Genomic DNA, 16112 nt, shown 5'->3' with positions numbered 1-16112 from the left:
GGATGGAAGAAACACTTTAAGGCAGAAGATGCTCCAGACTGAAGTGTTTACACTGGTTCTTGAAAGCCTCTATTGCTGAGGTCAAGTCACAAGATTCTAAACAAGGCACTGTCAAAAGACAGCAAGGGCTGTAGCCTTATTAACTGCTTGCAGAAGACCATGGCGCTCCAGGGGTTCCTGGCCAATGTCCAATACAGGTCATTCCAGGATTACCTCAACCTCGTGGGGACTGTGCTGGGGGCATCCAGGCACAGTGGAAAGCAGGCACAGCCTCTGACATTTTCATGTCAGGACACTGGACACTGCTGTTACTTTTGGCAGGTATGGACATGATAGCTGGGACTCTGGACCCATCGAGTCACAGCCCCAAACAGCATTTTCTCTCAATGGTGGTCACAACAACCCTGCACCCTCCTTTTCTCGCCTTCAACCTATTTCACACCAGGAACGGTAGAAGTTGACCTAAGACTAAGCCTTCTTGTTAGGGTAATATGTTCAACACACAAGACAGGGATGTGGAAAATCCAATCAATAAGATAAGCAGTGCTTTCAGATGCCTAGAGATCAATTAAAAAGGCTGACAGGGCAACAATGACATCAAGGTTAAGTGATGAACTTGTAAGCTTGTCACACATATAGGTCACCTTACCACAAAGCAAAAGGACATCATTTGTAAGCCCTGATTTAAGAATGAGGTAATCATGAAGGAAACCAGGATCAACTCAGGTGGCACAGCAGTCTTAAATGGTCAGGTGCTAAGAAGAGGAGCCAGTAGAATCTGTGAGCTAATGCTGTAGCAAAGGCTAAGTGTAAGTGGATGCTAGTACCTGGGGACAAGCAGTGAAAGTTAAAGAAATACAGTAATTACAGTCAGGGGTAGAATGGAGCGCCTGACTGAATTCCAAGTTCTAGACCCTAGAGAGACATTGGAACTGGTTGTGGGTGCTGAGCATCTCATCCCTACGGGCCTTTGGTTTCTTCACGTGTAGGATGGCTGGTCCTACATGTAATGCTCCAGTACATTCTAGAATGTGTGATACACATCCTGTCAAACAGCTCAATAAGAGAAAAAATTCACCTGAAATGGGAATGAAGGGGAGCTTTAGGAGCAAAGCTGGTGTGTAAACTATCACAGGTGCTTTCGATCACAGGTGATGAACATCTCAGCCCTCTGAGGTTCCTGTCCCCTTGGCTCACACCTGTGATGAGGTCATGTCACTGAAGGCCATGTGGAGCGAGCGCACAAAGCTCGCGTCACCCTACAGAGGACCAGAACCACACAGGACTCCAAAATGATATAGAAGAAATATGCATAATATGTCAAACTTAGAGTAAAACAAGAATGATTAAAGGTTTTTCTAACCATGGTCAAAGATTGCTGCTATAGGGGAAAAAAAGGACAATGTAGCAAGAACGACTAAAGCCAGTGCAAAACAGAAAAACAGACAAGATAAGGTGAGAGAGAGAAATGAAGCAGTGCTGGTCTTGCAACTTCTCTCCATCAAAGAATCTCTTAAGACAGACTGCCAAAGCCTCTGTACAAACATCAAGTTCCTTTTCAACTCTGGACATACAAAGAGACTGGTCTCACTGTTGTCTGAACAAACAGCTCATTTGCTCATATAGTTTCTTTTACTTCAAAATATTACTGTTAATTTTCCCCCATTGAGATTTCACTATCAGTTTTCCCTACACCTTTTGACAAATCTGGCTAATGACCATCGCATAAACATTAAGCTTACCAGCGGTTGCAAGCCAGTCAGAAGAAAAGCTGGAGGAAGATGCCGTGTAGGCATTTACATACACTAGATACCCTTTATTGTTTAATGCAAATGGTCATTGATGATTTTACTTTGGAAAAAATAGCCAAAAATATTTTATAAATGGATGCTAATCACTTTGAATATTTGTCCTATTTTCAAAACTTTGGTGTTGGTAGATAAAATTCCTAACTTCCAAGAAAGCTATTACTATAATATTTCCTATTTAGCTTGTTGCTCAACAAAGAAAATTGTGATCTAGCAAGTTTGGTAATAACAGGAATATCTGCTCATATTCAAAGCTAAGTGTTCAGAAGTAACGATTCTAGCACCTCTGGTAAGGAAAGGTTGCAAAGATACTACTAATTTCTTGTATGGAGGTCAATAAATTAAACAGGAGACGTGGGCAGGAGAGGACCAGTGTGAACTCTGCCAGAGACTGGGAGTTCTGGGCAACAGTGGGGGGTGGAAAGAGTCACAGACATGTAGCATGAAAACAGGTTCACCGATGAAGCAGAGGTTTCATACAAATTCTCAAGGTCAAGTAGGCACACAAAAGACCCTCAACCTTCAGAAAAACCACTGACGAGCCCATTGCATAAGAGTCAGGATGGCCTCGAAGTTGCACCCACATACCAGACATCCTGATCGATGCAATGAACGCCATCAGTCACACCATGCAGCTGGTCTTCAGTGCCTCAAACTGAGAGGTGCTTTCTCTGTTCAACCCATCACTCTGGCATGTAGACAAAGCGGGAGTAAGGCTGAGCAAAGGGTGGATTCTAGCTGTTCTGGAAACTGAGTATTTGAAAATGGTTTCTGGATCTTTGGATGTTTCTTGAGTGATATAATGTAAAAGCTACTTACTGTTTGTAAACTCCAGAGATCACAAAAAGCCTTTTTAATCAACACAGAGGAGGTTTTCCCTAGTAGAAAAAAAGTAGTTAATTATAAATGACCACTGTCAAAGCAGATAACCTCTGAGTTCTGAATTCAGTTACTAATAGACCTTGTAATAACGTATGGGAGCACAGGTGTCAACCATTCAGTGTCTGCTGTGAATTCTGGATTCAAGTCTTTGGAAAACATAAAGACAACTTATGATTAAAATAAGAGAATGCTTGTTCCTTAGACTCAGCCTATCAGTAGGAGTTCTCCCTAGAGTAGGAGCACTAACCTTCTGTTCCTTGGGGCACAGATCTGCTCAAGAGGCAGAGCTTATCTGAAGATTCAGGACAGGTAAAGGAGCCCCACCCCCTATTTCTCCCACCCTCACTGTCTAGCCAGTAATCAACTTTACATCAACTGTAGTTGTTTTTTTTTTTTATATAACATAATAGTCCTAAAGTCTGTAGTTGGTGCCAGAGACTTCCCAAACAACCTAAACATCCATTTCTATTTGGGAACGATGGCAACAAGTGAAGCTTTAAGGTTGAGAATGTGTAAAGTACTATAGGAAAACATGCTTTGGATTCTCAGGTCACAGTAAATGGAAATTCACAATTGGAGCTCTGGAAAGCCCAGCTGCTGCGGTGGGAGATTGTCCACTAATCCCCAGATCCATCCTGTGAACTCTTATTGAAGACTTCGTCCTGTGAGGCCTGGTGATCGATCCCTTCATAAAATGAGCCACCGTTGTGCAGAAAAGTCCCCACTGCCCGTCCCTGGCGGGCATGACCCACGGCATCGCTGAACACTTTGTTTATCTGTTCCTCTGAAGGCATCCACCAATCAGGGTTGGAGGTGCAGTGCATCCTAATGAATTCTGTGGGAATATATACAACAGTAGGAGAGAGAGAGAAAAAAATAATACAGCTAGTTTTGGCAGAAAATGACAGGACAGGCTGCTTAACTTATACAGATGCTCTATCAGAAAAGTTGCATGGGAGAGCCAGTGCAATGCTATGATGACATCACATGCCACACCCAGCTTATTCCACCCAAACTTCCTCAACATTTAACTGCTGAAAAGAAAAGTCAACTGAATAGGAAGATGGTGTGTACCATGCCTGGTATATTAGTACATTCCAAAACCTACGTCGTTATATGCTTGACTTTCGAGAAAGTCATCTCTAGAAGCACAACAAATACTGTCACTAAATTTTAAGTGGCTGCTAGTTTGAAGATGAAGTACAATAAAATCACAGGGTCTTGATGCATGAGGTAACTTTATCTCAGTTCAGAAAGGCAAGATGGGCTGTACTCCCTTCTCCTCTGCTGTAATATCTGCATATGAACTGGCAAAGTACTTTTTCAATGTTGTGTCATCTAAGTACTTGACTTCACTACAAGGCAGTTTGCCTGCCTGGAAGAGACAAGTTTCAGCCAACTCCAACAGACAGTCCTGACTTCTTGCCTGTGTACTTTTTACCTAAAGGCTGGGTGGGACCCCCAGTGCAGGCACTGGCTCGGCAGCCAGGATGGCATGAAGTGAGATAGTACATCAGTAGATATCTCACAGTAGCAACATTGTACCTCTGTCAGAGTATTTTAATCTAACTTGCTTCCCTAACTTGCTTTTAGAATGTAAAATATGAATAAAGTTTCTGCAGAGGGATTCAGCTGTGACACCTTTTATCACTTGGCTCCTTTTGGAAACTTAAGTATAACTTCCCTTGTGTCGTACACAGGAAGAACCCCATAGAACCCTCAACCTCAACACTGCCTCTGGTGAGTGACTCCGCTGTCTTTCACAATGCTGGACTGAGGGAAACTGAGACACATCGGCTAAGAGACAACCTAGAATTTCCAAAACCCAGAAGATGTTCTAGATTACTGATGCCTATGTGAACGATGTTTTGAATTCAGGTGGCTTCCTCAGGTACCAGCCAGCTCCATCAAGAGCATGCATGCCTTCCCCATCCCTGCTCCAAGAGAATTTCTGGGGTGGACAAGGCAATCTCAGCTGCACTTTTAGGCCCCCTAAAGGCTTTAGAATGCTGTGCCTAAGGTTAAGCCTGCATCCCAACAGCAAAAGTTGTATTGGTCACACTTTAAAAAACAACAACTGTGACTTCTTTATTAGGAAAAATTTTGATCCAACATTGTCTTTCTAGTTGATGAAATTACTATTAAACTGCCTATACAAGTTAACATCTGAGCTTTCTGAGAAGCCTATTTCTGTGTGTGTGTGTGTGTGTGTGTGTGTGCGCGTGCGCATGTGCAAGCACACACGTATACTGGCTGTGATGCTTGATCTCCTGGGTACTGTCCCTTAGCTTTTTGCTCAAGGTTAGTGCTCTAACATTTGAGCCACAGTTGTTTTGGTGGTAAACTAGAAATCACAGTTTCACAGATTTTTCTCCCCTAGGCTAGCTTCGAACTTGGATCCTCAGATCTTGGTCTCCTGAGTAACTAGAATTACAGGCATGAGCTATCATCACCCAGATAAGAAATATTTTTAACACAGGAAATCTTTAATCAAAAATTTTAAAAAGTATACTTCAGGCACTAAGAAGAACCAAATTCCAAACAAATTTAATGAGTTGGACCAAGTATTCTTGAAGAAGAAGAAAGCTAGATGGGGAGCCCAGGCTAGAATGGTAGCTTACCATTTTATCATTTTTTCTAAGAGAAGAAAAAAATTGGGGCTGGGAATATAGCTTAGTGGTAGAGTGCTCGCCTAGCATGCATGAAGCCCTGGGTTCAATCCTCAGCACAACAGAAAACAGAAAAGGCCAGAAGTGGGCACTGTGGCTCAAGTGGTATCATGCTAGCATTGAGCAAAAAGAAGCTAGAAACAGTGCTCAGGCCCACAGTCCAAGCCCTAAGACTGGCAAAAATAAATAAATAAATAAATAAATATCCCCTTGTTCCAGTACTGCTGGAAGTGGCCTTCTTTGGTAGCAAAGAAAATCTGAATTTAAAGCGTGAAACATGAAGTGCTATGCAATGCTTAGGTACCATAAGTGAGAACAACAAGACTAAAGCAAACGAAGATTGTTTAGAGCTTCTCAATACCAAGTAGATGGGGCACATGGAAAGCCTGTAAGATCTCAGTGGAAAGAAATCAAAATACAGGAAGGCTAATAAACATTTGTACGGGGAGCCACAGCCAATGCGGTGAAATGGGATCACGGATGGTGGACACTGAGCGGAAGGATGCAGTACCTCGGAGGCATGTGACTTTAACTGGATCCAGAGGGCGTCTTTCAGGACCTGTCTCTCCTGACTGCACTGACCTTTTCCTTTTCCCAAGGCCGCATGAGTACTTAAGCTCATCGGTTGTGAAAACAAATCTGATGAGGTATCGCAGGAGCCGTCGCCCATCTTTCTTTGAAGAATTTACAGCCTCATCCCACTGTTTGCTCGTTATGTAGACAGGATAGTTGTTCAACAGCTGCTTGCTTCCCTGGAAAAGCAAAATATTTTCTCATTACCTACAGAGCCAGGCAGCCAGAAGCCAAAGCGATCTCCATTTCAAAGGCAAACATGCTTTTTAACCAAGTGGCTGTGCTGACAATGAACCAAGTACTGAAGAGCACAAGTAATTGCTCACACTCAGAAACGGGCACTTTTCAAATTACATTTGCATTTTCTATAACAAGAGCCAATGAGGTATAATGAACACCTTTGAAAGAGGAGCTATTTATAACTCGCATTTTAACAGGTAGGTTAAAATGTGTCAAGATCCAATGACAGGGAACACTATTTAAATATAACCTGTAACTTTCCTTTTCAATCTATTAAAATATGCAAAAATGACTTTGAAGACTGCGATCAAACAGGTCCCTTCATCCTTTGGCTGGCAGTCAAGTCCTTGTAGAAATGATGCTGGTGGTCTATTTTAATAAGATATTACTTGTGTTTAATGTACCTAACATCTGATAGTTATTGCATTACGGTGGATGCAATATTAAAGAGTGAATTTTTAGAAAGAGGAAAACTGAAAACTAGGAAAATATAGTAATGCAAAACATTATCCTTCTGCAAATGCTACTATGTCAATTCATTTTTTTATTTTTACTTTTCACCTTCATAATTTATGTCTGCTATAAAATTCCCAGGCTAAATAGCTGCAGAGGGACTAATTACAAGAATTTCTGTAACATTTATAGGCCGTGTTGAGTCAATTGCACCTACATGACCATTACTTTAGTTCTGGCTGTCCATAAAATTCTACAGTCCAGGACAAATTAATTAACCTGTGATCTCAGTTTTAATGTACTCCTTTCCAAGTAATTAAGGTATACAAAATAAAAAAAGGATAACTCATCCAACAGTTTTACAACTGCAAATTTACTATATGTTATAAATTTGGCACTGTTTGGGTCTAACAGTGTTTTATTTTTTAAAGTACTCTAATTATTTAAGCATCGAGAAGCGTAAGCAGCACAGAAGGCAACAGCAAAGAAGTGGCGCCAGAGTTGGTTAGGAACCATCACTGAATTGCGCACATTTTCCTGAAGTCTGTGCTTTGAAAGGCTGGGTTTAAAGTCAACACTGATGTCATGTTCTATTAGATTAACTTGAGCAAGTTACTTCAACTTGTTGGACTACACTTTCCCCTTTTGTAAAACAGAAGACCTACATCAAATGGGCTTAAGATGTATTTGGTGCCAGGTACGGCCTGTAATCCTAGTTACTCAGGAGGCTGGGATCTGAGGACTACTGTTCAAAGCCAAACCTGGCAGAAAAGTCCCTGAGACTCTTGAAAAAACAGAAATGGCACGGTGGCTCAAAGTGGTAGAGTACTAGCCTAGAGCTAAAGGGCTCAGGGACAGTGTCCAGGCCCCCAGTCAAGCCCCACAAGTGACAGAAAAAAAAATATAAATGAATGAAGTGAATACTTGGGAGCAAAGATGAACCCTTAGCTCTGTGGACAGTAGGAGATACTGTGTCCAGAGATAACTGGACAGTGCGCAACGAGCAGAAGATTCACAGGCTCTTTCAGTCTGCAGGAGTGAGGTGTGACTGGGTCTGGGCAGGGTCAAAAGAAAATGAGAGATGCAGAAATGAGGAGAGCAGGCAGCCAGCTCACAGAACCAGGGTGTGGGAGACAGACAACAGATGATTCCTCAGTGAGATGGCAGTGGCTTGTACCAAGTTAAGACTTCGGGGTATGACAGGAAGAGGAGGGGCAGCGCTGTTTCCCTGAGAGAGAACACATTAGGTTCTGAGTAGTTTACCCTCAGCCCGAACTGCAGTCAGGTATGGTCTAGGGAAGGTAGGAAGGTGGGATCCAAGGCTGGTTGGCTTGGAACCACTAACTGTATGGAAGGCGTGTCTGTGGAAGAACATTAGTAATAGGTGTCACCCATTTACTAAATGTCTGATAACGAGTCTGAGGTGCTCAGGCCAAGCACTCTGCACATAGTTTAGGGTTCCTTCTCTTTCCAGGAAGCAGAGCGCAGGCAATTACTGGACTCTGGGTTCACTCTGGCGTGGTGACTAACTACCCTTCTTTAACTTCAGCTCCATTCTGTCAAAATAGGGATAATGATGGCATTTTGCTAATTGTGGTAAAGTGTCCACAAATCTCCCAACAATGAGCTCCCAGGGCATAGAACAGCACTTGCCTTAACATAGTTCACTTGTCAACTGCCAAGCCCAGTGCAAAGCTGGCTGCACCAGCAGACACAGCACTGGTGGCTACAGCGAAGCACTTGCCTGTGGAGCTAGGGACATTTAAGACTTTGATGAATATAAATTTCAACTTCTGACAGCAACAGAGACAAGGGGCAAATAAGAAGAAACCCCAACCATCTTTAATTTAAACCCCTCTTTTATTAATGGTCTCTTATAAATACACTTGTTGGCCTTAGAAAAGGAGACTGTACAAGGTGTTTTTACAATTATTTAGCACTATGTAAGTTTTAAACTCCCCTCCTGTATGTGAGCTCACTTGCAAAGTAGATTATTTCTCCAGCAAGGTAGTTGTATCTTTTCCCAAGGTCTCATACCTTAGAGACAGAGCTGGGGAACTCCTCCTAATGCTGTTCCCCTAAGATAATTCTATTTTAAGATGGGAGACACTTTTAACAATCCAAGAGCTAATGATCCCAAACAGGGGTTATGTCAAATTCGTAGCAAAATCCACTCTTACAAGAGCTCAGCATTCATCCAAATGCAGAAGGCCACATAAAATATGCATCTCATAAAATATAGAAATATCATTTGGAGGCAATTTTCACCAGAAAACAGAAAAGAAAGAGAACAAGCAATTTACAGCCCCAAATACAACCCAGAACACCCTATGGGTTAGGGATGAGAGTTATTCTCCTAGTTTTAGCATAGTTAATAAAAATAAAATGTGATAAACAATAAAAGGAGAAAATGTTCATGTACCTGAAGTAATAAGAATAGTATACTTGCTGGGCACTGGAGGCTCACACTTCTAGCTTTTGGCTAGCTATACAGGAGACTGAGATCTGAGCATCACAGTTCAAAGCCAGCCCAGGCCTAAGACTATTATTGCCAGTTAGCCACAAGAAAGCCAGAGGTGGAGCTGTGGCTCAAAATGGTAGAGCACTACCCTTGAGCAAAAGACCTCAGGGACAGCACCCAGGCCCTGAGTTCAAGCGCCAGACCGATCAAAAAACATAAAAAAGTACAGTAATAATAATGATGGGTGTTAAAAGTTTAAATGATCTTTTCCTAGGAAATACAGATTATTTTCCCTATTTTTATGGAATTCTGATTCTATATCCTCTTCAAATAGCCACCAACTTTGACCTATTGTTGGGTTGCTTTTGTAAAAAAACAAAACAAAACAAAAAAGGCTAGGATGACTAAATCTCATTTAATTTCTTCATAGACTCATATCCAAATGGAAGACACAGGCACAGGTGTAGATTTGTAGCTAGTTCTGAATTAAGACCTTTGAACAATGAACATAAGCATGAAGCAGAAGGTGTGGTCAGAGAGGTTCCCAGACGAAGAGAACTCTTCCTCTAGGGAAACTACATACAGAATTTTCCTTCTCTTCCCAGAGGCCTACCTCAGTTGGCTGGTCAGCAGGTTGTGGCATCAGGAGCTGGTTGTGGTGCTGTAGCACTGTCTTCAGATAATCTAGAACGGTCTGGCAGGGCACTAGGAAGGGGAATGCGATAGTTATATTAAAAAAGAGTTCTTTTCATCGCAATATACTCTGAGATCTAAAAAGATGTTGATATGAACTTTAAAAACAGATTCTATTTTCCAAAGGAAATAGAATCTTTTTTAAAATTTGACATTCATAGTTACTTCATTTTGTAAATATAGAACAGATGCTAAAGTTTCAGGACAAGTTTTAGGATAACTTTCAAATCCAACTTATTTCAAGAGAAACCTAGGTCAACAATAAACAAGGAATACCTCACAGAAGAAACATGCTTCATTTTCTTTGACTCTAGCTATAACCTGAACACCTCAGGCACTTTCTGAAAGTAAAGTACTGACCTAGTGTTTCACAGATATTTTTCTTGTTAAGGTACTACAGTTTGAATTTAGGACCCTGATAGACAAGACACTCTATACTACAAGCCACACTCTCAACTCTCTTTTGCATTAGTTGTAAGAGACAGCCTCTTGGTTTTGGACCAAGTCTGTGCCTGGACTGTGCTTGCTCTATTATGTTTTCCACGGTAGTTGAGATAACAGATGTGCATCTGTGCCACCATGCCTTCCTTTTCACTGAGATGAAATCTCACAAAACTTTTAAATTCACAGGCTGGCCTGGAACTGCAATGTGCTTGATCCAAGGCTCACATGAATATGCACAGCTATTGGATGAAAAGGTCTTAATGATCTTTTTTTTGGCTAGGATGACTTTAAACTGTGGTCTTCCCAATCTCAGCCTCCCAGGTAAGTAGGATTGCAGGTGTGAATCGCTGCACCTGACCACAGGTTTTTAAAAAAGGATAATATTCACACCATTCACGTGCCGGCAGTTTGGCCTTTGGTGATGTTGAGAGATGGTGGAACATTTTCAGAGGAAGATTCTAATGCCCAGTGTCTGGGTGGAATAGATGATGGTCTTGAAAGGAACTGAGACAGTGGGACCCTGAGATAGCTCCAGAGAATGGGCCTGCTATGAAAGACCAGATCCAGCCCCTCCTATGCTCTGTCTCCCAGTCTTATCATATACCTCTTCATGTCACCTCTGCTCCCATCAATGTGCCATCTGCCATGACCTACACAGCAGGCTCCTTGCCAGGCCCAGCACCATGTTCTTTGAATTTTCAGCCCACAAACCTGTAGACTAGATTATCTTTTCTCTATTATCTACCAGTCTCAGTTCATTATAGTAACATAAAATGGACGAATACACTTTTTTCTTCTGTTCCAGTACTATGGCTTGAACGCAAGGGCCTGAGTGCTGTTCCTCAGACTTAGCTCAAGCAGCTCAACTGCTGGCTTCTTGTTATTTAATTGGCTCTAAGAATCTTATAGATTTTCCTGCCTGGGCTGGCTTCGAACTGCAATCCTCAGACCTCAGCCTTCTGAATAGAGAGGATTAGAGTGCATGGCTTAATGCACTCACTTTGAATGACAGAATCATTCCTGTTTCATTAGTAAGCAAGAATCCCATCCAATTTAAGTTTGCTTCCCAGTATGAATATCCCTGGCTGTAGAGCTCATGCTAAATGTATCCCGTCCTCTTAAGAAGCTCAACTGATTTGATCCAGTTCAGGTTTGACTGCCCATTGCACTGCCCTGTTTTTGCAAGACCTTATTTTATAAAATCATTGAATAAGAGACTGGGAATGAGGCTTAGTCGTAGAGTGCTTGCCTAGCATGCATGAAGCCCTGGGTTCAATTTCTCATCACCACATAGACAGAAAAAGCCAGAAGTGGCACTGTAGCTCAAGTGGTAGAGTGCTAGCTAGCCTTGAGCAAAAGAAGCTCGGGGACAATGCTAAGGCCCTGAGTTCAAGCCCCAGGACTGGCAAAAATAAATAAAGGAAAAAAAGGGCCACGCTCCCTGATGGTCTAGTGGTTAGGATTTTGCATTTCCGGGTTCAATTCCCAGTCAGGGAAGCCTTTCTTTGGGGCTAGGAGTATGGCCTAGTGGTAAAGTGCTTGCCTTGCATATGTGAAGCCCTGGGTTCTATTCCTTAACACCACATATGTAGAAAAAGCCAGAAGTGGTGCTACGGCTCAAGTGGTAGAATGCTAGCCTTGAGCAAAAAGAAGCCAGGGACAGTGCTTAGGTCCTGAGCTCAGGACTGGCAAAAAAACCCCAAACAACAACAAAAAAGGCTGAGATGTGTATTCAGTGATAGAGCGCCTGCCTAGCCAGTATGAAGTTTCAGTAGTACAAAAAAAAAAAAAGATATTAACTCAATATAGATATCATTTTATTGTACCATTGCACAAATGCCTACATTCTAAGATTTGTTAAGAGTGCTTGCAGAAGTATTAGCTGATTTCTCTTACAGGTAGCTTAATAATCTAATTTATGTGAATTTTTGCTGTGTTTTAAGATGTTATTTTGTCACACTGAAGGAAATAATAAACATTTAATCTAAGCCCCAATTTTAAACTATCACCACCAAGCTTTCCTCACCTGCTTTTCTCACTTTTTTTTCCAGATGGCAAATAGATATTTATCTTCATCCACTCACTGCAAATGGCCTAGGGTTTTTAGGCAACATCACATTATTACATAAATATAAAACTTATCAACATCCTTTAGAATAATTTAAATGACAAAAAGCAGGAGGTTAGGACATTTTTCTTCTTGCCAAAAGATATTTCCCTTAAAAAAATTTTTTTATAGGCCATAAGTCATGTCCTTCCATGAACTGTAATCTGTCATTTAATTATTCGGTATGTGTGTGTGCAAGTACTGAAGCTTGGACTCAGGGTCTCACACTCACTTGGCTTTTTTGCTCAAGGCGTGCACTCTACCACTTGAGCCACACCTCCACTTCCAGATTTGTAGTAGTTAAGTGGAGATAAGATTCCTAGTGACTTTTCTGCTCTGGCTGGACTCGAACCTCAAATCTCAGTAGGTAGGAGTACAGGCATGAGCCACCAGCACCCGACATTTAAAATGTACTCTTCAAATTGAGTAAGTACTCACTGAATACCCACAGAAGATAACCAAAAGAAAGTCAGCTGCTTGAATTTGAAGTATGCTGCTAAACCAAAGCTTAATAATAATAAAAAATTAAACATCTTGAATTTTACTGGCCTATGAAAGTCCAATCCAATTTATTGGTGTTGTAGAATACACCTTCTGGATTTGGGCACTCAATATGGAGAAAAAACAGCAGAAGAGCCAGCCAGGTCTAGTGGAACATACCTATAATTCCAGGATATGTTGAAGCCTAGCCACAGCTGTGTAGTAAAACCCTGTGTCAACACATAAACACACACACACACACACACACACACACACACACACACGCAGAGTTTGAGAAACTAAGGGTACTAAGGGATACAGGCTATAGTTAGTTCAGGATGTTTACTTTAAAACTTGTAACTTCTATATCAGAGTCTTCTGGATCCTATAAACCTAGTTTATGATTAGGATAAAATGTAATGGTACCGGGAGGAGGTAACAAGTTGAACAAGAAATGTGCTCACTGCCTTACTTATAAAACTGTAACCCCTCTGCACATCACTTTGACAATAAATAAGTAAATATTAAAAAGATGCAATGGTACCTACGGTACTGCCTTGTCAAATGACTGGGGGAAGGCTTAAAGCTAAACTAAGCTTGGAAGTTTAGTAATTGACTAATCAGTATTTAAATGAACTTCCTTTGATCTCACTATCCTTATTCTATAGTTTTAAGAATGAATATATACATACATATATGTATATATATATATATACACACACAAACACACACAAACACACACACACCCACTCTTTTTTTTTGTCAGCTGTGGGGTTTAAACTCTGGGCCTGGGTGCTGTCCCTGTGTTCTTCAGCCCAAGGCCAGTGCTCTACCACTTGAGCCACAGTGCCACTTCCAAGAAAGTATTTTTAAATGAAATATAAAAATGCTTCCAAGGAAACATATTAAACTGAATATGGCCGAGTGGGTAAAGTGCTTGCTTCATATACATGAAGTCCTGGGTTCAATTCCTCAGCACCACATGTATAGAAAAAGCCAGAAGTGGAGCTGTGGCTCAAGTGGTAGAGTGCTAGCCTTGAGCAAAAAGAAGCCAGGGACAGTGCTCAGGCCTGAGTTCAAGCCCCAGGACTGACTAATAATAATAATAATAATAATAATAATAATAATGTGTTAAAAAAGGGAAGAGGTAGGCACTGATGGCTCACGTCTGTAATTAGCTGCTCAGGGGCTGATGTCTAAGAGGCTGTTTTAAAGCCAGCCTGGGCAAGAAAGTCTGTGAGACTGTTAACAATTAACCACCAGAAAATTAAGTGGTACTGTGGCTCAAAATAGCAGAGTGCTAGCCTTGAGCAACAGAGCTGAGTTCAAGCCCCAGGACTGACAAAAGAGAGAGACAGAGAGAGACAGAGAGACAGAGATAGAGACAGAGAAAAAGAGAAGGAGCCAGCCAGTACTAATAATCATAAACAATGATCTACATTTTAGATGTGGAATGATGGTGATGGTTATTCCTTTATCACCCTTATAAAAACCATGAAAGTGTTCTGTAGTGCATTGGTGCATCTGAAACGTAAGTGGATTTCATATTCAGATTTGGGTCCCATCTCATTCATTCCCCATTCATTATGTATATGAAAAAATCCCCAAATCTGAAAAAAAAAATCAGCAATCTGAAACAGTTCTGATATTATTACAGATGAGATATTCAACCTGTACTGTATGTAAATAAAAAACTTTTGGAGTGAGCATAACAACTTAACAGTTGTAAGAGAAGTATCTCACCGACTGTTCTCTCTCCCTGAGCTTGTATCTATGATCCTCAGTGTTGAGCATAGGTCTGGAAGAACTGCCGGGCCAATTCTCCCACTCTGCACACACCGGACATTTAGGCAACACTGATAAGCTCTGACTAAGGCCAACTGATTCACATGTTGGAAGATGATGGGATTGTATATGTATACTTATTGGCTACTGGGGGCTGTATTTAAGCAGTAGGGCCTGTGTACTACTGCCTACACCTAGGAACAAGGCTGAAGTCCAAGAAGGCTCAGGACAAAGCTCCTATTTAGTAAATAACCACTCCTTAGGGTACTCTGAATGGCTCTGTCCTTCAGTCTCTCCCCTCATGGCCTTTAAAGGTCAGAGGCCTCTAGTTTCTCCCTCCCCATCCTAGAATGTGGAATACTACTCTTGGCTGGGGCTCTTTGGGTAACTGCCTAGGTTTACACAGAGAGGCTACAGGGTTGATTAAATATTTTCTGTGAAAAAGCCAAAAATAAGTCAGTCAGTCAGTCTGGAAGATGGAGATAGTAGAGCAAGGCCCACTGCCTACCCAGGAGAAACATGGAACACACCACAAAGGAATTGTGGAAACCGATTCTCCTGCCTCTTTGTTCTTTAAGTCTACAGCTCTGTGGACAACTATGGTGGGTCAGGGCTTACAGCTACCTAAAGGTCAATAGGGGCTGGGCACTGGTGTCTCGAAGCTGTAATCCTAGCTACTCAGGAGGCTGAGATCTGAAGCTCATAGTTCAAAGTCAACCCTGGCAGGAAAATCTGTGAGACTCATCTCCAATTAACCACCAGAAAATAAGAAGTGGATCTGTGGCTCAAAGTAGAGGCCTAGCTTAAAGCAAAAAAGCTCGCGAACAGCACTTAGGCCCCGAGTTCAAGGCCTATAGCCAGCAAAAATAAATAAGAAATAAAAAATCAACAGGGCCCTAGTGGAGCCAATTACACCCTTCATAGGTCTTCCCCTAAATTATTCTTTATGCAAATCATGAATTTAAGCAAATGGCAATAGCTGATGGAAAGATTGTAGCGAACTACTGGGAAGATTCCATTCACTTATTTGTGCATTCTGCAGAACCTAGTAGATACTAAGTTTAATGAGAAAATAAATGAGGAACCAAAGCCATAGAAAACTCCACTGAAAGAGAAGGCTACAAAGGAACCCAAAATGTACCTAAAACCTTTCCAGACACTGATATTTAAAGTGTTTTACAAGTAACAGTAATTAAAATGCTCATCAGATAATCCTGGGAAGGTAAAATATCTGGGAGAAAAGGGGAGTGTAGAAAGCTTTTATCCTGTCAACAAGAAAAAGGAAGTCTCTATAAGACTTTATCAACGTCATGGAAGGGTAGTTAATGCAACACAAAGTCTTTAAGGCGTTCAAAGATAATGTCAGCACTGTTTGCTTTAGCAGCAAAAAGGCTCAGGAATTAGTCCTAAAGCAATGGTTGGGCACTATTTTTTTCAATGTACTGACCAACTTTAGGTGATTCTGGTAGAGTTACTGAACCTCTTAGAGATTCTACTATCTTACTTGTAAGGCTGAA

At 41.4% G+C, this 16112-nt stretch overlaps 1 protein-coding gene across 2 annotated transcripts in view; it reads right to left on the bottom strand.

Annotated features, from left to right (window-relative positions):
- Positions 1–430: 430 nt before the first annotated feature.
- The window catches only part of Bend4 (BEN domain containing 4), a 29062-nt gene continuing 13380 nt past the window's right edge, over positions 431–16112 (bottom strand). Inside the window, exons 3-5 of one of the 2 annotated variants that reach the window (XM_048364480.1) lie at positions 9700–9791; positions 5871–6111; positions 431–3525 (exon numbers count right to left, since the gene is read on the bottom strand). In XM_048364480.1, coding sequence (XP_048220437.1) covers positions 3308–3525; positions 5871–6111; positions 9700–9791 — 551 coding nt within the window. In that variant the 3' untranslated portion in view covers positions 431–3307. The remainder of the gene's footprint in view (positions 3526–5870; positions 6112–9699; positions 9792–16112) is intronic. The other variant, XM_048364481.1, reaches the window with a different exon arrangement.

Source organism: Perognathus longimembris, chromosome 16, assembly GCF_023159225.1.
Source record: "Perognathus longimembris pacificus isolate PPM17 chromosome 16, ASM2315922v1, whole genome shotgun sequence".
In the NCBI taxonomy this organism is placed as follows: Eukaryota; Metazoa; Chordata; class Mammalia; order Rodentia; family Heteromyidae; genus Perognathus; species Perognathus longimembris.
This window is presented reverse-complemented; position numbering and strand designations above follow the sequence as displayed.